The 21333-nt window shown below is 41.9% G+C and overlaps 1 protein-coding gene and 1 pseudogene across 1 annotated transcript in view; both read left to right on the forward strand.

Moving 5' to 3' along the window:
* Window positions 1-21333, forward strand: part of LOC147885493 (dihydrolipoyllysine-residue acetyltransferase component 3 of pyruvate dehydrogenase complex, mitochondrial-like) — an 86939-nt gene that overhangs the window by 57003 nt on the left and 8603 nt on the right. Inside the window, exons 7-15 of the mRNA XM_087396068.1 lie at window positions 294-572; window positions 691-763; window positions 881-969; window positions 1291-1376; window positions 1482-1557; window positions 1874-1941; window positions 2127-2193; window positions 2332-2431; window positions 2522-2620. Of these exons, the coding sequence (XP_087252194.1) occupies window positions 294-572; window positions 691-763; window positions 881-969; window positions 1291-1376; window positions 1482-1557; window positions 1874-1941; window positions 2127-2193; window positions 2332-2431; window positions 2522-2620 (937 nt within the window). The remainder of the gene's footprint in view (window positions 1-293; window positions 573-690; window positions 764-880; window positions 970-1290; window positions 1377-1481; window positions 1558-1873; window positions 1942-2126; window positions 2194-2331; window positions 2432-2521; window positions 2621-21333) is intronic.
* Window positions 10838-16158, forward strand: LOC147885494 (uncharacterized; annotated as a pseudogene).

Below are 21333 nucleotides of genomic sequence, written 5' to 3' on the forward strand. Positions count from 1 at the left end.
GTTTAACCTCGGCGTTTTATGAGATCCAAAGGGCCATTTAATGGGAGAAAGATGGAGCTCTGGTAAAGCTACTTCATAGGACCTCCCAGTTGGTTTTTTCATTTTTTCTTGGATGCATATTATTCCTGCATTCTGCTCTATGACATGGCACAATGAAGCTACCCTTTATTATGAAGTTGTTTTAATTCGCTAACACATATAAGTGCTACTGTGATGTTTTTGGATGCAAAAATCTACTTTCATAAAACAGGCTTTGTGTGGTGTGTGAATAAACTTTGGGTGCTGGCTAACAGGCTATAGCAATTGTTGTTGAATCTGAGGACGAGGTTGCTAAGTTTAGTGACTATAAACCTCCTAATGATGCATCTTCAAAACCCTCTTCACCGCCCCCTAAGAAAGAAGACGCTCCCAAGGCAGAGGCACCTAAACAAGAGCCTCCTAAAGAAGAGGCACCCAAACCAAGCAGTGCTGCACCTCCCAAAATGGAGGCTGCTAAACCAAGCGGAACTCCACATCCAGATGATCGGGTATTTGCAAGTCCTCTGGCACGGAAGATAGCTGAAGAAAAAAAAGTAAGAATCTTTGTTCTATTTATGCTTTAGTTTTAGAGTCTCAGTTATGGCAGTTCTCAATTGAGAATGGCAGATGTAAAAAAGTTGAAGTCTAACCTATCGCATGAACACACGCCAGGTACCCCTGACAGACTTAAAAGGTACTGGTCCCAATGGGCGCATTGTCAAGGCTGATGTTGAAGAGTTTATAGGTCAGGAACCTGTTTTTCATGGGATCCTCACATCATTTCATTGTCTTCATGCATTTGGGCTTGTGTGTGCTCAATTTATATATTTGTTAAGATTTCCTCATTTTTTTGCTGGTGTAGCTTCTGCTGCTCCGGTTCAAAGGAAACCATCTGAGAAGCTGCTTGAGACTTTGGACTACATAGACATTCCGCACACTCAAATACGAAGAGTAAGCTTTCATATTAAGGAATTGTTGAAATCCTAACAAACATTTTACAATTTAATTTCTAGTCCTGTTCGTAAAAGCTTTTCCCATGTTTTTTTGGTTATAATTTCCTTGTGAATGACCCTGCATGGTATTTGAGATTCAACACATTCAACGCATTTAGAATATTGTGATAATTTTGTTGTGAATGACAATATCTGGGATTTAACACATCGTACAAAAGGACAATTAAGTTTCACTTCTCTGCATCAATTTGCTTATTTCATCATGCCTAAAAGCACTTTGTGATTGTGATTTCTTGTGGGCGTCAATGTACTGTTGCAGATTACTGCTCAAAGATTGCTCCTATCAAAGCAGACCATTCCTCATTACTATTTGACAGTAGATACACGTGTGGATAACCTGCTATGGTAAGCACAACCTCATATATGTTCTGACTTCTTCACTTGATATAGTAGTGAATTCCATCAAATAATGCTAGACAATCCTTACATATGGTCCTTACCTGATCCCAGTTTGAGGAGTAAGCTAAACAATCTGCAGGAAGCATCAGGAGGCAAAAGGATCTCAATTAACGATTTCGTGCTGAAGGTCAGTTTCCTACATCTCAGTTGACTCCATGAGGAAGAAAAATATAAATGTGATCGATCTAAAAAGAGCACATCAAAATTTGGCTCATATGATAAGTTTAAAATGGTCTCTTTTTCGTCCGTCTTTTGCAAGAAAAAGAACAAAGAAAAAGAATGAGTTGTTTGCACAAAATTTAGGCTGCGCTCGAATGAACCTGAACGCTGGTGCTTTTTGAATTTATTGATGCTCTTCACTCTTTCTTGGTAACGTAACATGTTAATATGATTTTTTGGGAATGCATGATCTTGCTGATGCCACATGGTTTACATTTGTGCAGGCTGCAGCAATGGCCTTAAAAAAGGTTCCAGAGTGCAACAGTTCTTGGACAGATGATTTTATTCGACAGTAGGGTTCATTTTCCTGTTTACATGTGCATATATATATATATATATATATATATATAGAGAGAGAGAGAGAGAGAGAGAGAGAGAGAGAGTTTTATAAGTGATCTCAAAAAGACATTCCCAATTATAGTAAATGTCTTTTCTATGTTTGAAAGCAAATGAATGTGCTTTCCTGTATGTGGTCAGGTACCATAACATAAACATCAGTGTTGCTGTGCAGACAGATTTTGGTTTGCTCGTGCCAGTTGTGCAGGTAAGGCACTTAGTAGCAGTGTAAATAATGCCAATCTTATCTTAATCTACTTTTCTCTCGATATTGATTTCCACAGGCGCAGAAACGTATCCCATATACTTTCTTTGCCTTTTGTAATTGCTGGTTCCTCTGCTCCAGAATGCTGACAAGAAGGGGCTGGCTACAATTGCGGAGGACGTCAAGATTTTAGCAGATAAAGCTAAAAAGAACAGCTTGAAGCCTGCTGACTATGAGGCAAGTCAAATCACATTCTTTTTTAAGTATCATACACTTTTTAAAAAAAAAGTCACGTTCTTAAAGCTTTCTTTGTTCTGCATATCCCAGGGAGGAACTTTTACAGTTTCAAATTTGGGAGGTCCATTTGGAGTCAAACAATTTTGTGCCATCATCAACCCTCCTCAGGCTTGCATTCTTGCAGTGGGCACAAGTAAGTGGTGCCCATGCATGGGCGATTCGTGTTTTGTATTTTTTATTTCTTTGGGGGGTCGGGTAAAAATTCCTTTGTCGGCAGAGTCCAGACAGAGAGGAAGTGCCCTGTCCATAACACCTTTGTTGACAAATGTTCTTAAAATTTTCCTTGCTTCCTATGTGGACATTAAAGAGGAGGAAAAGTTGCTTAGAGTTGATGCCAGATGTTTTCTCATGACACTTTAAAAAAAAAAAAAAAGAGACTTCTATTAAGTAAGAAAGAAACCCGCTAGAGCAAGCTTTGTGCGGAAATACACCATGCTAAGTATGTAATAAAAAACACCTCAGAGGAATGAGGCAGAAAGAAACCAAGGCTGAGGCTGAAAATGCCATCTCAACCCTGTAGAAGTCTCAGCAAAGAAGGAAGAGTCTCTCCAATCTCTGAGAAAAGTAACTCTCCTGGAGGAGGCTGCGCGAGATGATTCCTGCATGGTCGCCCAAATGGCCATCAGAGTGCGTATCGTATCTGTCCAAGTACTGGCCAAGATCTGAGAAGGGTGAACCTGAGAACCCTCCAAAGCCTCAGTGCATCTGGCTCTCCAAATGTGCCATGCTGCAATGCTAGCTAGGATCTCCCATGGAGAGTCGACCGAGGAGTGAGCAGCCCTAAAAAGAGTGGCCGGAACATCCTCTAGAGAGCACGACTCCATAAGGTGTCGTCGGATGTGAAGAGCCCAAGAGGAATCAAGTCTCTCAAAAGATACCTGGGGCCCTGGAAGAGTAAGCCAAGCCACTGATCCCCAGGTCATAGAAAGGTAGGCGAACAAAAGTGCTGAAAAGTCTTGCAATCCCCTTCCATATGATTCTTGCCTGTCTGCAATCCCAAAGGCAGTGCTGTATTGTCTCCAAAGCAGAAAGGCAACGAGGGCAAGAAGGGTCAACTCCGAACTTGGACCTCCAATGGTTTACTGCTATCCCACCATGAATAGAAAGCCAAAAGAAGAGAGTGATTTTTCTCTTCCGGTGGGATTTCCAGAGTCTCTGCCAAAAAAATTTCTGCAAGTCAGCAGGAATCTGAAAGTTCTCCCAATGATGAGCTCTGGTGGGCCTCCAACCCCTACAACTGAGCTGGAATTTCCTGGCATTACTGACCGTGTAATGAAAGAAGGGGATGCCCTTCTCTCGGTGCCTTTCATCTATCCATTCCCATTCCCTAGGGTCCCACTGCAAAAACTTAATTGGGACACCTCCATAGAGGGTCAGGATCCAAGTATCACTGTGAAAGAGAGCCATGCTCCATGAAGCCCACTATCCTGACTGGCTGAAACGGTACCTCCAACAAGATATCGTCTGTGGATCTGGACAGCCTGCCCCCCGAAGAAACATCAAATACTAAGGCATCCTCATGTGGGTCAAGAAAAGCAATCACCTGTAAAGGAACTCCCAATCTGGAAAATGCCTCCATCTAGGTGGAGCAAGTAATAGGCATGTCATCTGTGTCCGCCCAATCCAAGGGCAAGGCTGTATCAATCTGTTGGACTCTCCCTGCACTCCCTCTGAGATTAAGAACCATCTGGGCCTTTTGGTCTGCAGGAAGCTTCCTGAAGGCTTTCCATGCTCCCACTGTAGATGCAGGGCCCCTCTCCCATCTTGGCCATTGCATGTAAGGAGAAGCTCCAAGTGGTCTGCCAAGCTCATCCAAAATCCTGTCATTCCACATGATAGGTTGCCTTTCAATCTCTTCACGGGTGGATGGGGGAATCCTGCGAAGAGTACTCCTGAAGCTGGCCCATGCTTTCAGGATAGCAACCATAAGAGGGGAAGAGGGAGACCTGAGGTGGGCTGTGGTGAAAACCCATCTAGTAGTGTGTGTCTAATCCTCTCCTGAAGTGGGCGTGCGAGACCGTATGCATCTGATAAAAAAATCCTTCCAAGGCTCTTGCCCTGGCATAAGCCCTCTCACAACGAACTTGCAGAGTAAAGCTCTGCACTGTAGATCTGGCTCGATGATATTCAAATCCCCTTCTCTTGTAGGAGGAATCAAGGTCTCCCAAGCCACCCTGGCTGTAACATCAGTTGTGCCATCTAGACCACTCCATAAAAAGTTTCGTATAGGCCTCTTAAGCTAAGTGATACAATCCCTAGAGTGGCACCAACAAGAGCATACAAACCATGCTGTGGCTAGAAGAACCTGGTTAACCACCACCACCTTGGAGGCCAAGTCAAGTTTGGCTGAGCTCAAGAAAAGGAGCTTTCTTCTGATGCTTTCCAACACCGGAGCAAACTGTTGTGAAGGAGGGATGCCCACCCCAACCTCGCAGCCCAAATATCTGACGGAGACGCCCCTCTGTACCCAAGTGAAGCCAATATCATTACCCCAATCCGCAGTGTCATCCTTGCAAATCCAAAAACCACTGGATTTATGCCAATTAATGTGTGCACCTGCAGCTGTGTAAAACAAATCCAAGGCTGTCCGGAAGGAAGTGAGTGTCCTGGGGGAGGTATCCAAAAAAACAGCCGTGTCATCTGCCAACTCACTATCCAGGAGCTCTTCTTTCCGGCGGATAGGAAGCCTCAGCCCATAAATATCAGCTTGAGATCTAATGTAGATACTCATAGCTTCCGCCACAAACTGATAAAGAAACGGGGCAAGAGGACATCCTTGGCGGACGGATCTGGAAATTTGAAACTTGTCCCCTCTTACCCCCAGAGAGAGGATACTCCTCTAATCCATGCATCTGAAAAACCAAAGCGAGATAGAGTACCCTCTAAAAAATCCTAGTCTACTCTGTCGTAAGCTTTCTCAAAGTCCAAGAGTAGAATGGCCAATCTCTGGCGGCTTTGCATGGCCCATTCTGAGGCCTCCCAAAATGAGAAAATATTATCAAAAATACTTCTGCCATGCACAAACCCTGTCTGCGTGTCATGAATCAAATCTGGAAGAAAAACCTGTAGCCGTAGACTAATGGCTTTCGCCAGAATCTTGTAAAAAGTGCCCAATAGAGTGATGGGTCTCCATTGAGACACAAGATTCCTATTACCCCCCTTTGGGATGAGATGAATGAGACCATCTGTAAGTGAGTCTGGCATCTCACCAGAGTTCCACACGCCCTGCAGGGCTGATGTAATGTGATCACCAATCTGCTCCCAAAAAGTAATAAAAAAGGAGGGGGTAAGTCCATCTGAACCTGGGCACTTGCCCTTGTGAAGGGCAAGTAATGCAGTCTTGAATTCTGCATTGGTGAAAGGTGCATCCAGAGAAACATACATCTCATCCTTCACCAATACAGGGATACACTGCCAAATAACCTCTCTGGCATCATCAATGGCCTATGTGCCTGGATCTGCAGTAAGAAGGGATGCAAAAAAATCTAAAGCTACACGCATGACAGCATTAGGATTTGACTGTAACACCCCGTCTGAGTCAACAAGCTGCGAAACACTATCTCTACTAGTCTGGGCCCATGAGTAGAGAAAAAGTGTTTGTTGACCTAGCCACCCATCTGAATCCAAAAGGATTCTCGTGCATGAAAGGCATATTCTGCTCTCTGATCCAACAATGTCTGCAAATGAGCCCTTGCTGCAGCAAGGCGCTCCTGAATCCAAGCATCTGTGGGCCTCTTCTGCTCTTCCCTCTGAAGGGACGCTAACTGCTGGCGTATACCAATCTCACATCTGAGAATCTCACGTCTCCTAGAATCAGCAACTGTATGATAATAGTTACTAATTCCGGATAAGGCTGCAGCTACCTAAGATGGGTGGACAGCTCCACCCTGTATTTGAGAAACCCAAATCTGTAAAATATCCTCCGTGAGGCTCTCCTTTGCATAAAAAGCATCTGGAATCCTGACACTGGCAGAGCGTCCTCTTCGATGAGGCTCAAGAATCTGCAACACCACTGGAAAATGATATGAGGTGGAAACCCCAGTAGAAATGCATACAGATCCTCCTCTGTCAAGTGCCCAATCGTCTACATAAAATCTGTCAATCCGTGCATGAATGGGCATGTGTATTCTCCTGTTCGACCAAGAGTACATGAGTGACTGTGGCATAATATGAAAGGCATCATCCAACCAAGTGTCCCTGCCACTAAACTGAAAGAGGAAGGCATCCCAGGCTGCCCTCTCCAAAGAATGAATTCCACCCTGTCTGCCTCCCTTTTTGTCTGAAGGCAACTCAACCATGTTGAAGTCGCCACCAATGATCCAAGAATCTGCAATGGGGGCCCAAGAGAGTAACTCCTTCCAAACTAGAAGGGGAGATAATACCATGACCAGCAACCAAGGGGAGAATAGAAAGAGTTTCTCCAAAGTTCGTGGAGAGTTGGTAACATGGCCTTGAAGCAATAACTCAAACCACTTTGAGACATCCGTTAGAGAAGTCTTCGAAGCCACTCCAATGAATCTAGGTCTCTTAGATTTTTTATGAATCTTCCAGGTTGCACAAAGATTAAGAAGACTTGGGTTGCAAAAGAACCCAAAAGACTTACAAAAGTTTTGATGTTTCAAAATCAAATCCTTTGAGGTATAGAGCAACTAGTATACGTCTATATTGCAGAGTTAACTTCTAGTAGAGATTGCAAAGAAAAAAATTTACAGGTGAAGACAAAATTATTTGAGCATTTGTCTACATAAGAAATCACAAACTTTTGCTGGAATTTATGCAAGGATATCTCATCCACTAAAGAGAGAGAGCTACAATTATCAAGGCTGCGAACCAAAGGAAATTCTCAGTTTTGAAGCAACTAGATTCAAAACTGTAGATTTACAATAAGATAAGAGACCTGGGACGCCAAAAGATTCTTCTACTTCAATAGCAAAATTGGAGACTCCTTTCTCTATGGCTTTTAACAGGCATGAATCCTTAGAGAAAGAAAGTCGAAATTTTATGCCTTTAAGAAAGGATCCCTTAGAAAAGTAGTAAGAAGGACAAAAGCATCAGCAATAACATGTCCTAAAGAACTATCAATGGCGGGCGCAAACTTTATACGAGTACAACAACAAGGACTACTAAGAATGGCTATTTTCCATGCATTGTAAGGTTTCTACCAATGTTTGCATAATTGAAGGCCTTTTGTCCTAAAGTTTTCACGTATTTCTCACGTATTTCCAAGCAATCATAGGTTGCTTCCAAACTAATGAGGAAGAGCACTCATAACTTGAGGTGACTTTAATATGAACTTAAACCTACCTTATCAAGACTGGGAGAAGTAAATATAGTAATCATAAGCTCTTTTCTTAAAGTGGGAGTGCTTTTAAGGCCAAGAATTTGAGACTTGAGAAACTTCTCTAGTAATGCTTTCAACTAAAAGCAATGTTGATTTCTCAAATCACTATCTTGACAAGAGAAGTTTTTAAAGATAAAGAAGTTTACAGAGAACTTAATATTATATCGCTCAAAAAACTTCATAGAAAATTTACCCAAAAGCATAAATCGATCCAAGTTCTATAACCTTCTCTTATAGTCTCCACAGGGGAAAATTCTCCACTTTGAGAAGTAAGGAGAATCATGAGAATCATTAGTAAGGATTCTTTTGACTAGCCTTTTTACTCTTGTGATGAGCTAACTTTCCTTCTAAATTAAACTTTCCTAGCTTCCCTAACTTGCTCTTGAAAATAGACGAAGGCAGTACGATAAGTTTGACCTACATAAACATGATGCTACTATGAATATTGTAGATAACATAGATTACTTGGGAGGTATGAATAGGAGGTTTAGGGCTGCAAAGATGTTTACTTCTAAACGTCTTAATTTATTGAGAATCCTTATATTATTATTTGTATAATGTGTACTAACCAAAGTTGACTTAAAACTAGACCATCTAATAGAACCTTCCCCAAAATGGGGAAGTTTATTCAGATTCGATCTAGCTAAGAAATCAAATCTACCTCTATACGAGTTTCTAACATGCTTAGAAGCCAAACAATGGCTAGAAGTGTGGAAGGAAGATACCTCATGAGAGTCGCAATTTGTTAAAGGTATGTTCAAATTTTCAGTAGTCAAGATGGAGTTTAAGACTAGGCCCGCCTGAGGGCGAATAATCCGAGGTCGGAAATGGTGGTACTGACCACATTCCCCTCTTTTTTAGCGGAACTGCCACCAAAAGCGGGGCCCTAAAGAGGTTGCTCAATACACTTGAGAGCTCATTGACAATAGCGAACAGTCAAGTGCCTGTGGCTTCTTGCTAGAATTCCTACTTAGTTCCTCCTCACACCAAGAACGTTTCAAGAAACTGCACAAGAAGCCCTTGGTCGGTCCAAAAAGGACCCAAATAACCACAACGAAGTAACAACAAGAGATAGGGCAAAAAGAAGGAAATGAAGAGGAAGAAGCAAACAAGAAAAGTTTAGCAAACACAAGTCAAACTAAAGAAAGTATCAACTAACTAGACAAAAGGAGGATAAGATCATAACAAAAGGGTAAACATCATTGAAGAAGTTAAAGCTAAAGCAAACAAAGGAAAAAAGAGACTCGGCAAGCATGGTCACTCAACACAATCAAGAACTCACAGACACATTTGATAAAGTAGCTGTTGGGGCATATGCACCCTCAAAAGATAAACCATTGAAGCACAGCAGTTGACCACCACTTGGACAAAAGTTCTTATGTAGCTTGCAGCCTTGCATGTCCGTTAAGGTAACAGGAGAATATAGCTTCATAAGACTAGAATATATCCAATCTTACAAATTTTTACTTTTTATAGAACGAAGGGGAAATTTTTTAATAAAATAAGTACATGAGAAAAATAAAAAAGAAGAAAAGAACTTAGTGAGCAAAGCTACACTTATGTTCTCAACAATATCCAAGCATTAGCTACCATCTGGGTTTCAAAAGATTTTGGAATCTCTTGGTTAAACCCAGTGCCTACTAAGCTTTAAAATCGCAACCAAACAACAAAAACTTTGAATATACCTTTGTAAGACTAGAACAAGTCCAATCATACAAATTTAGATAATCTCTTGGTTAAACCCAGTGCTTACTAAGCTTTAAAATCGCAACCAAACAACAAAAACTTTGAATATACCTTTGTAAGACTAGAACAAGTCCAATCATACAAATTTAGATTTTTTGTTGTTCTAAAGACCAAAAGAGAAGAATTTCAGCTGTTGGGGCTTCTACACCTGCGTTAGATAAATCAATGTAGTTGAACAGCTGATCACCACTTGGACGAAAATTCAAAGAATCTGCATGTCCGCTAAGGTGATAGAAAAATATACCTTTATAAGACTAGAATAAGTCCAATCATACAAATTTAGATTTTTTGTTGTTCTGAAGACCAAAAGAGAAGAATTTTAGCTGTTGGGGCTTCTACACCCACGTAAGATAAATCAATGTAGTTGAACATCTGATAACCACTTGGACGAAAATTCAAAGAATTTGCATGTCCGCTAAGGTGCTAGAAAAGAATTTTGCTTTCAAAAACTTTGAAAGCAAAAAGCAAGAAACGAATAGAAAATTAGAAGAAGAAAAGCGGGGGGAGAGAGAGAGAGAGAGAGAGAGAGAGAGAGAGAGAGAGAGATTAGGTTAAATCTCCAACCCAACCCTGAAAATTTTTTAACTGTAAAAGAAGAACCACTAATGTGCTAACACAAGGAAAGCAAGATACACGAATGCAAGCATAAGGAAATGATTATTATCGTTATTTTGTAATTAGTTGGTTTTTAATTTGTTCATATCAAATTTATAATAATAATAAAAATATGTATATATATAAAATAAGAAGTAGGAGAAAAGATATAAAAAACAAAATTATATTTATATTTACACACATATATTGTAAAACTAAACTAAACACGTACCTAAGAGTACAAGAATTCTAAAAATAGAACAAAAAAAGAGTACTCTGGAAACGCCTCAGAGATACCTGGAATTAAGCCATGGTCACACATGTTCATCCCAAGGATATCGCAACCTATGGAGGTACAAGGATGGCAAAATCACATAACAAAGAAAATCAAGTGTTAAGCTTGTTGAAAAGCCTCAAACTTGGGTCATGGAAGCACCTTGGTGAAGATATATGTCACATTGTCTTCGACGGAACACAAGAAAAGTGAATATCCCTTGTTGAGATTCTCTCCGGTTTAGTTATAATAAAACTCAATATGCACAGTATGCGAATGGAAGATTGGGTTCTGTGCAATGGCTAGCGCACTCTAGCTATCTGAATAATAGTGGTGGGAGATGGCTGACCAACATCAAGATCTACAAGTATTTCCATAGCCAAATACATTCTACCATGGCTGTAAAACCTGCCCTGTACTCAGCGTCACAGCTAGAAATAGTAACTCTTGGGTAATTTTTGCTGAGCCAAGAAATGCATGAAGCTCCAACCATAAAACAATTGCCACTATGTAACAATCTAGTGTCATAGCATCCAGCCCAGTCAATGTCTGTGAAAGCATGCAAGGTAAGTGAAGAATAATAGCCCTAGAGAAGGACCAAACCCTGAGTTTCTTTCTAGTATCGGAAGACCCACTCCACAACCTGCCAAAGCTGTGTACTGGGACTATGCATGAATCTGCTCAACAAGAAACAGCATACTGAAAACCTGGTTGTGTGTGACACAAATATATCAGGCATTCAACAGCTTGCTGGATAGAGAGTGACATCAAATGGCTCAACAAAATCATCCATGGGGAAATGGAAACCAGTCTCAACAGGTGTGGAAACTAGTTTGCATTCCTCAAATTGAAATCTCTGTAGGGTTTATCCAATGTACTTGGACTGATTCATCATAATACCCCCCTCAACATGAGCAAACCCTATGCCAAGATATTAATGTAGCTGGCCCAAAGCTGTCATCGCAAATGACGGCTGCAGATCAGCCTTAAAGGCTGTAATATGCTGAGTGGAAAGTCCGGTCAAGAGCATATCATCCACATATAAAATCCGAATGGCAAGTCAGCACCACGCTTGCGGACATGGAGATTGATTTGTTCTAAAAATCAAGGCTGGTTAGATGTGTATGGCTTTTGACATACCATGCTCGGGGTGCTTGCTTCAGGCCATATAATGCTTCATGCAACCAGTATACCTTATTTTATGACCCTTTTACTTCAAAACCAAGAGGCCCGACTCCTCTGCGTCGCATCATCTCTCTCCTTGCTGTACCCCTGCACCCTGCGCTCCTTGCAGCCTCCCCCACCCATCCGCCTCTCCCTCGACTCCCTACCCCTCACCCCGCTTCCTACCTTCTCTGACTTGTCCCCCTGCTTGCAACCTCTCCGCCCTACTCTCCCTAACCTCTCCATCCTGCTCTCCCTAACCTGCAGCCTGCTAACGCCTCACCAGCCTCACTCTCCCTCTTCCCCTTGTTACCCCTCCACCTTGCTCTCCCTAACACATTGCTGCTAACACACTGGCCCCCCTGCTGCTAACTGACCCGTTGCCTCTCCCCCCCCCATTTCTACCTAACCCCCTGCCTACCCCTCGGCTAACCCTTTCTCTCAGCCTCTCCCATCCCTCTCCCTCACGTCCCCCCTCCCCTTAAAATTATTTGAGTCGGCCTTCCACCTTTGATTGACGAACGGCCACCATTCAACCAATCTTGGATGTGGAGTTCAAGAGCTCCACATAATATATATCTGAAAATTCCAGACTCATGATAACAAATTGCAATTTAGTAACTGCAATAATTATACATATTACAAAAGTAAAAAGTATTACTTATCAGGCGATAGGGAAGTGTTTCTGTTGAGGGCCTCTCCAATCTTGTCCATAAACTCGTACAAGAGCCCTAATGTGCTTCCCTCCATGTCCGTGATGCGAAGCACCGTGTAGATAGGATTAATCAATTTGATTAATGCCTCCGCCTGATTCCACCAAGACTCATCCATGATCATGCGGAAAAATTTGATAGACTTTGCTTGGCCTCTATCATCCCAATCTCCCCACTCCCGAGACACAACCGTGCACAACAAGCCTTGGCGCACTCGCACAAGCCTCTCCACCACTATGAACATGTAAGTTCCTAGGTCTTCCTTAGGTTTATCATGGACTCCTTGCCACGATTGGAGTTCGTTTGGGCTGGTCCAAAGATTCCCCTCCTCCCCCCCTCCCCAGTTCACCCTCCTCCACAGTGGAGGCGATCAAATCTAGCAGGATTCCCAAAGTCAGGGTAATTGTATCTGACCTGACATTTCATCTCCACATTATGCTCTAGCATCCGGATGGCTTTCTTTTGTAATAGAGAGTCGAAATTTTGGTCAGACAAGACGAGTGTCAAATTTATAGGACCTTTGGACATTTTGCTAGACCTTACCCAAAGAAGAAGAAAAGGTCCAAGAAGTCTTCAAGTATGGCCCCTCCTCACAGTGCTCCATTAACATCTCCACGTCCAGCACCATTGGTGCGTGTCCTGCACTTGTTGCCCCTGTTGGGTTGCAGTTAGAGTTGACGCTCCACCACCTGCTGATCAGGAGCTTCCTTCTCTTGTCCCCGACCCAGCTCCCGATATTTGGTCATAGTATATCGTTCATCAGCATACTAGAAATTCATAATGGCCAAATCTTCTTCCAAAAGCAATCTTGTACTCACTCTTTGTAACCAGCTTGAGATCAATCTTACTAAAGATTGTGGCCCCATGTAATAAATCTGCCAAATCATCTATTCTATGTTTAATGCTGATATTATTTAACCCTCGGTATAATCAAAAGGAACCATATTTATTTTTCTTTAATATCACCAAAGAAGCAAAAGGTGGAATTTTGGGTTGAATTGCTCTAGCTTGAGGTATTCTTCAAATTGCCTTTGCACTTCAGTATCTTTTGTAAAACTCGACCTATAAGGAGCTTTATTCATATGTTTTGCCCCATGGTTAAGTACAATTTTTTCCTCAACATTCCTTTGTGGGCATAACCCAGAACATAACCCATCCTTAAAACAATTAGACAACGCTTTAGAGTTCCAACTAACTAATAAGACCATCTCCCCATCTTAAGTAGCCAAAGAGTTAGTCGAGGCATCCTCAAATTATCTACTGTCACATTACAAAAAAAATGTAAAAAGTCACCTAGGTTTATTGAACCTCCATAACTGACTTTCACAAATCTCACTAGAAATTCGCAAATACTCCCCCTCCCTCTCCCCCCACCCCCCCCCGCTGCTCTCCCCCCCAAGGAGGACCTCCCCCCCCCCCCCTCCCAAAAAAAAAAAAAAAGAGTTATTAAAAAAAAAAAAACCTCCTCCCTCTCTCTCCCCACCCCCTTCCTTCCTAACTCAGCTCCCCACGCCTCCCCCTCAGCCTACCTCCGTCTCCCCCTTCAGTCTATCCTCTCCTTCCCTCCCCCTCTCCTACCCTCTCTTTCTCCTTCTTCATACGCCCGCGTTCAGGGCGTCCTGGGCAGTAGTTTCACCGACAGAGCTTTTTCAGTGTTGGAATCGGCCTTTTCACATCGATTGGCGAATGGATCCCCATTCAGCCAATCTCCGTCCACCTCCACCGGCCACGAGAACCATCATTTTTTCAGAAGACGAGTTGCAGCAGCTCAAGAAAGATGTGGAATTAGAGGGCTCCACATCACTTTGCGCCCGCATCTTTGGGTCACATCCTTCCAGATCACAGGCTAGAGACTGGATGCTGGCGGCATTACCAGGAGACCTCGCCCCACACCTCAGGGATATTCGACTTTTGGGACGTGGATTCTTCCAAGTGGTTTTCGACTCCCACGAGTCCACAGCCCTTGTTCTCAAAGCTAATCCCCTGGCTTTGGGTTCGAGGAGGATCTTTATTTTACCCTACACCTTGGACTTCGATCCGGTCAAGGAGGACAGGTAGGTCACATCACTGTTCATTAGATTTCCTGGTCTTCCTCAGGTCTACCATCGACTGCTTGCCACTATCGGAGCCACATTCGGAGTGGTCACTGAGATCCCCTCCCTTCTGGGCATGCCTTCTTCCTCAGCAGAGGTAGTCAGTGCAGATGGGGTGCCTCGTGTTCTGGCAGGTCCTTCTTCTCCATCTTCCACGAGTGCAAGTCTTCTTCGCACTCCTCGGTTAGACTTGCTTATCAGGAATTCTTTTTCGGCACTGGCAGATTCATCGACTTTCATGGATGATGAGGAGTTTGTGCCCTCCACCTTAGGGGTCCCAGTGATTGGGATTCCTTCTGACAGGGCCTCCCTTTCAGCAGGTGTGGGGATCCTTTCACCTGTTGAGTTTCCTGCCCTCAGCAGGAGTGTTTCGGCCCAAGGGAAGGTGGTCTCCTCTACTAGGTCGGGTAAGCCTTTCCATTTAGCATCCTCCTGTCGATGAGGATAGTCAGCTCGAACATACAGGGCCTAGGCGGAGTTTCACACCGTCGCCGTAGGCAGCGGATCTGAAACCAGCTTCATCCAGGCAACACTGGAGGTGCTATTGATATCCTTTTTATCCAGGAACACAAGCTGGATGCCAATGATTGCTCTAAGTCTGGCAAACTGCTTTCAGGACATACCTTCTGGTCGCCTGCTATGGGCACAAGGGGAGGTACTTGCATTTCAATCAGAAGCTGACATTCCAGTAGATTTAAGTTGGATTTTGAATGATTCGGTGGGAGTTATACCACTAAAGTTTTCTAACTCCTCTCAGAGTATAAAAGAGAAGTTTACTCCAATCTTGCTTGAATCATTTGATTTTACTACACTCTATACCAAGATAGACTTGGAAGATTTGAAGTCACAAATAGGAAATCTTGTTTCACAAGTTTTCAACTATAGATATAAAAAGATAGATGCAAAGTTTTAGGAGTTGAAAAATCAACCTTGCATTTTGATTGTTGGATGAAATCTTAAAAAAAAGAATTGGATTTGAAAATGAAAAGGTGCACAAAAGTTATTGTTGTTGAAGATGTCCTTTGTTGGTTGAACTTCATTCTAGATAATTTGTTCATAACTCTAGGAGACTCTTTATTTTAACAAAGCATTGGTATTCCAAAGGGCACTAATTGTGCTGTTTTCTTAGCAAACTTCTACCTTCGTACTTACGAATTTGAGTTTATGGAGCGTTTGATCTCTTGTGAGACTCATCCAATTGCTCTTCATCAGCTTAGGAGATTCATCGATGACTTATTTGTCCCAAAAATTCCAAAATTTTAAGGATTTTATGTACAAAGATCAAAACTCTTTTGGTGGAGACATTTATCCTCGACAGTTTTGTGTACTTAATTGTACAACTAGTGAAAGCTTTTGTAGTTTCTTGGAACTTATCATTACTCAATCTTCCTTAGAATTGGAAGTTGATATCTATGATAAACAAGAACAACCTGAGTATGCTATGTTGAATATCATACGAATGCCTCACATTTGACTCAAACATCTCTGATATGGCTAAATATGGAGTGATTACTTCCTAATTTTATAGGTTCTCTCATCTTTATTCAAGTAAGAATCCATTCATCTCTCAATTTAGAGAATTTAATTAAATTACTTCTTAGAAAAGGCTATAATACAATAAAATTAATGAAGAAACTCCGCTCTGTCCTTCGTTATAGTCTTTATGTTATATCATCGAAATTTCAGCTTTGGCTACGTTTAGGATCCTTGAACGTCGAATCAAAATACAAAATGGGGGCTTTATAGCCCATTTTCTTTTTAATTCTTAGATTTGTTCTATTTTTGGAATTATTTTACTCTAGGTATCTGTTTAGTTTAGTTTTGCGATATACATGTGTGTAAATATAAATATAATTTTATTTTGAATATATTTTTCTCCCACTTATTTTAAATAAATAAAACTAATATTATTATAATTTTGATATAAATAAATAATAAACCAACTAAATACAAAATAATGATACATACATATATATATGTGTGTGTGTGTAACTATTATTATTATAACTTGATATAAACAAATAATAAACCAACTAAATACAAAATAATGACAATAATTGTTTCCTTGTGCTTGCGTTGGTGTTTATTTTGTTGTCTTATGTGTACGTTGGTTTATCTTGGTTTCCTTATGTTAGCACATTAGTTGTTGTTTCTTTTTGCTTCTTTTACAATTTAAAAATGTTCAGGGTTGGGTTGGGTTGTGATGGAGATTTAACCTAATTGAATTCTCTCTCTCTCTCTCTCTCTCTCCACTTTTCTTCTTCTAATTTTTTGTTCGTTTCTTCCTTTTTACTTCAAAGTTTTTGTTGTTTGGTTGCAATTTCAAAGCTTAGTGAGCACTCGATTTACCCAAGAGATTCTTGAATCTTTCAAAATCCAAATGGCAGCTTATGCTTGGGTACTGATGAGAACATAAGTGTAGCTTTACTTACTAGATTCTTTTTGTTCTTTTTATTTTTCTCATTTACTTAGTTCCTTAAATTTTTTTTCCTTTGTTCTTTTGCTTGTTCTATAAAAACTTTCTATTTGTAGGATTGAATATATTCTAGTCTTATGAAGGTATATGAAGGTATTCTAGTCTTATGATGAGATTTCGGACTACTTTTTGATTAGCCTTCTCCTTTAGTGCTAGCCTTCGCCATGGCTGAGTCTGCCCTTTACCTCTAGAGTGCTGAGAGAAACTTAGTATGAAGACTTTGCATAAATGGATGCTCAAGTATGTGTGGGTGTGTGGATTTGTATGTGTGAGAGCATATTTTTATACTATGGTCTACACCCACTGTTGGGCGCTGATGATGTTAGTGGGGATGTCATAGTAGCTAGTCCCTGCTATGTGTGATGGAGTTTATGGTTTTCAATCTTATGATTGATTATCATGAGATTGAAACTGCACTATGTTGTGTTTTTAGACGATGAGTGTGGGAATGTTTTTGGATTCATCTAGGTATATACCTTTGCTGTATTAGCAGACATGCAAATTTCACGTTGTGAAGTTTTCGTCCATGTTGCAGCCTGTTGGTATTGCAACAATTCTTTCTATCTTAAATGGTGCGTTGCCCTATCAGCTATGCTCAATTGGGAGAGACTAAAATGAATTTGTTTAGACTTCACAAGTAGTTGTATCTTGAATGAAGAGATTTTGGACTACTTTTTGATTAGCCTTCTTCTTTAGTGCTAGCCTTTGTCATGGCTGAGTTTGCCCTTCACCTCCGAAGTGCCGATAGAAACTCAGTACGAAGACTTTGTATAAATGGATGCTCAAGTATGTGTGGGTGTGTGGATTTATATGTGTGAGAGCATATATTTATACTATGGTCTACAACCACTGTTGGGCGCCGATGACGTCAGTGGGGATGTCGTAGTAGCTAGTCCCTGCTATCTGTGATGGAGTTTATGGTTTTCAATCTTATGAGTGCCTATTGTGAGATTGAAACTGATACGTCCAAAACTGTTAACGCCTCAATTTTCACATCAATCACGGGCATAGGCACACATATGATCCTCCCAGCCAACCTCGATGGTAGCAAGCTCTCAAGATGATTACGTTACGTGAAAGCTCTGAGAGTGCTCCCAACGGAAGCAAGAACGGAAGAAGGAGAGAGAGAGACAGACAGACAGAGAACCACACAAGTTTTGGTGGGTGTAGAACCGCCCTAATCTTCTTTTTCATTCATTTATATATGTGTTTGAGTATTGTACATAACCGGGGTAAAGGCACAGTGACCTTTAACCCCCACAACCTCCCACTTAAAAGACAATGTGTCCTTAAGGGAGAACAACCAGTGAGCATACTCTCCAATGCCCATCAATACACGACAATACTCAAACCGCTGACTAGGTAGACTCTTCGTCAGCATATCTGCAAGGTTATCATCTGTATGAACCCTGACAAGCTCTATGCGCTTGTTCTCAAGTACCTCCCTGATGAAATGGTACCTGACCTCAATGTGTTTGGTCTTTCCATGAAAGACCGGATTCCGTGCTAGCTGAATAGCACTCATGGAATCACTATGCAATGTCGGTACACCTATATGAATCCCCAAATCTTCCACTAGCCGATCAAGCCATATAGCCTCCTTGCAACCCTCTGTGGCTGCAACATACTCAGCCTCTGTGGTAGACAAGGCAACACACTTCTGTGCGCGAGACATCCACGACACTGCACCACCTGCAAAGGTGAACACATAACCAGAAGTGGATCTCCTACTATCCACATGCCCTGCATAGTCTGAATCTGTGTACCCAAGTACAGGCATGTCTCCTCTACCAAAGCAAATGCACATCTCCTTGGTACCCTTCGTGTACCTCATGATGCACTTAACTGCCTCCCAATGTCTCTTTCCTGGATTAGCCATAAACCGGCTAACAACTCCCACTGCAAATGCAATGTCTGGTCTAGTAGCTATCATAGCATACATAAGACTCCCAACTGCTGATGCATAAGGAACCTTGGCCATCATGGCCCTCTCCTCATCTGATTTAGGACTATCTGTGTGACTCAGTTTCACATATGGAGGCAATGGAGTACTCACTGCCTTCCCCCCCTCCATATTGAAACGCTGCAATACTTTTGTAACATACTCTTTTTGTGAAAGCCAAAGGAGTTTCCTACTTCGATCACGCGTGATGCGCATACCAAGAATATGACCTGCAAGTCCCAAATCCTTCATATCAAAGGCCTCATGCAACTTGGCCTTTAATGCATCTAGCTCATAAGTATTCTTGCTAGCCAATAGCATATCATCCACATACAGTGCCAAGATTATCAGGCTATTATCCTTGGCCCTTTTAGTGTAGAGGCAGTGATCAATTTCACTCCTTCTAAAACCCTGGGACCGAATGAAAGCATCAAACTTCTGATACCATTCTCTAGGCGCTTGCTTAAGACCATAGAGACTCTTCTTTAGCTTGCAAACTAAATGCTCTTTGCCCTTTTCTTCAAAGCCTTCCGGTTACACCATGTAAATTTCCTCATGCAAATCCCCATGCAAGAAAGTTGTCTTGACATCCATCTGCATAAGCTCCATATCCTCTGATGCCACTAGTCCAAGCATGCATCTAAGTGTGGTCATCTTCACAACCGGAGAGAATATCTCATCAAAGTCCACACCCTTCTCTTGCTTGAACCCTTTAGCAACCAAACGGGCCTTGTACCTAGGCACATCATCACCTGTGACCTTCATTTTGTAGACCCATTTACATGGCAATGCTTTCTTTCCATGTGGCAAAGAAACCAAGTCCCAAGTCTTATTCTTCATAAGTGAACTCATCTCTGATTGCATAGCATACTCCCACTTGCATTGATCCTCGCGTATCATAGTCTGTTTGTAACAAGAAGGCTCCCCGCAATCAGTAAGCATCACATAGTCTACCCCTGGAACAAACTTATCAGGTGGCCTAGACACTCTAGAAGATCTTCTCAAGGGCATTTCAGCTTGCTGTCCCACCTGCATATCAGCCACATTTGGCTCATAATTTTCACCAATAGATGATCCATCATCTACCCTTGATTGTATACCTGTGGGAGTACTTGGTGGTACCATTTCTTGCACATTTGGTGCATGGACAGCTTGCTGTCTATCAACATATGCAGGTGGATTCACATCCTGGAAAGTGATTCTCCTCATTTCCACATCCCTCATGGGTGCCTTATGCATCTTCTTCTCATTGAAGACCACATCATGGCTGCGTATGATCTTCTTTGCTTCTGGATCCCAGAGACGATAGCCCATCTCTCCACTTTCACCATAACCCAGAAAGATGCATTTCCTAGACTTAGGATCTAGCTTCTTTTGAAGCTCTTTTGGCACATGTGCATATGCCTCACAGCCAAATATACGCAAATGAGAGTAAGAGGGCTTCTTGCCACTCCATGCCTCTTCAGGAATACCACCATCCAAACTCTTACTAGGTGATCTATTGATCACATGCACTGCAGTCTTCATTGCCTCAGCCCAAAAACCACCAGAAAGACTTGCATTGGAAAGCATGCATTGTAACCTTTCTTGAATGGTACGGTTCATCTTTTCTGCAACTGGATTTTGCTCTGGAGTACGAGGGGATGTGAGCTCCCTTATAATCCCACGTGTATCACAGAAATGCTGAAAGTCATGAGAGAGATACTCTCCACCATTGTCAGTCCGTAGGCATTTAAGCGTTCTACCTGACTGATTCTCAACCAAGGCCAGCCATTTCTGAAATACCTGGAACACATCACTCTTCCGAGCTATAGCATAAGCCCACACTTTCCTAGTTGCATCATCAATGAATGTCACATAGTATTCAGCCCGGCCTAATGACCGTGTAGGCATGGGACCACATACGTCTGAATGCACCAAATCAAGCATTTCAAACTCTTTCTTTCCCCTTCTTTTATGGGCTGATTTAGTCTGCTTCCCATAGAGACAATGCTCACAAAATTCAAAATCAGAGAAACTCAAATGCGGTACATAACCCAAACGGCATAAGAGTTTCATTCCATTTTGGCTCATGTGCCCCAACCTGCAATGTCACAAAGAAGTGCTTGGCTGCTCGGTTATTGCAACAACATGATCAAATACCCCTGATACATGTAAGGGATACAAAGTCCCACACTTGGCACCCCTGGCCAAAAGCATAGAGCCCTTCTGAATTTTTCAACTCTGAAAGCCAAAAGTGGTGTGAAAACCAGCATCATCTAGCTGACCCACTGAAATAAGACTCTTGGTCAGCTTAGGCACACGTCTCACATGTTTCAAAACAAATGCAGACCCATTTGCAAAAGAAAACTTTATGTCACCTACTCCCACTATGTCACATGCATAGTCATTTCCAAGATGCACACAACCTGTCTTTCCACTGTCATAAGTGGAGAACCATTCCCTATGGGGAGTAACATGGAATGAAGCACCAGAATCCAAAATCCAATCCTGGGAATATGCA

Source organism: Dipteris shenzhenensis, chromosome 25 (assembly GCF_047967505.1).
Source record: "Dipteris shenzhenensis isolate YYH24624 ecotype China chromosome 25, Dip_SZ_1.0, whole genome shotgun sequence".
Lineage (NCBI taxonomy): Eukaryota > Viridiplantae > Streptophyta > Polypodiopsida > Gleicheniales > Dipteridaceae > Dipteris > Dipteris shenzhenensis.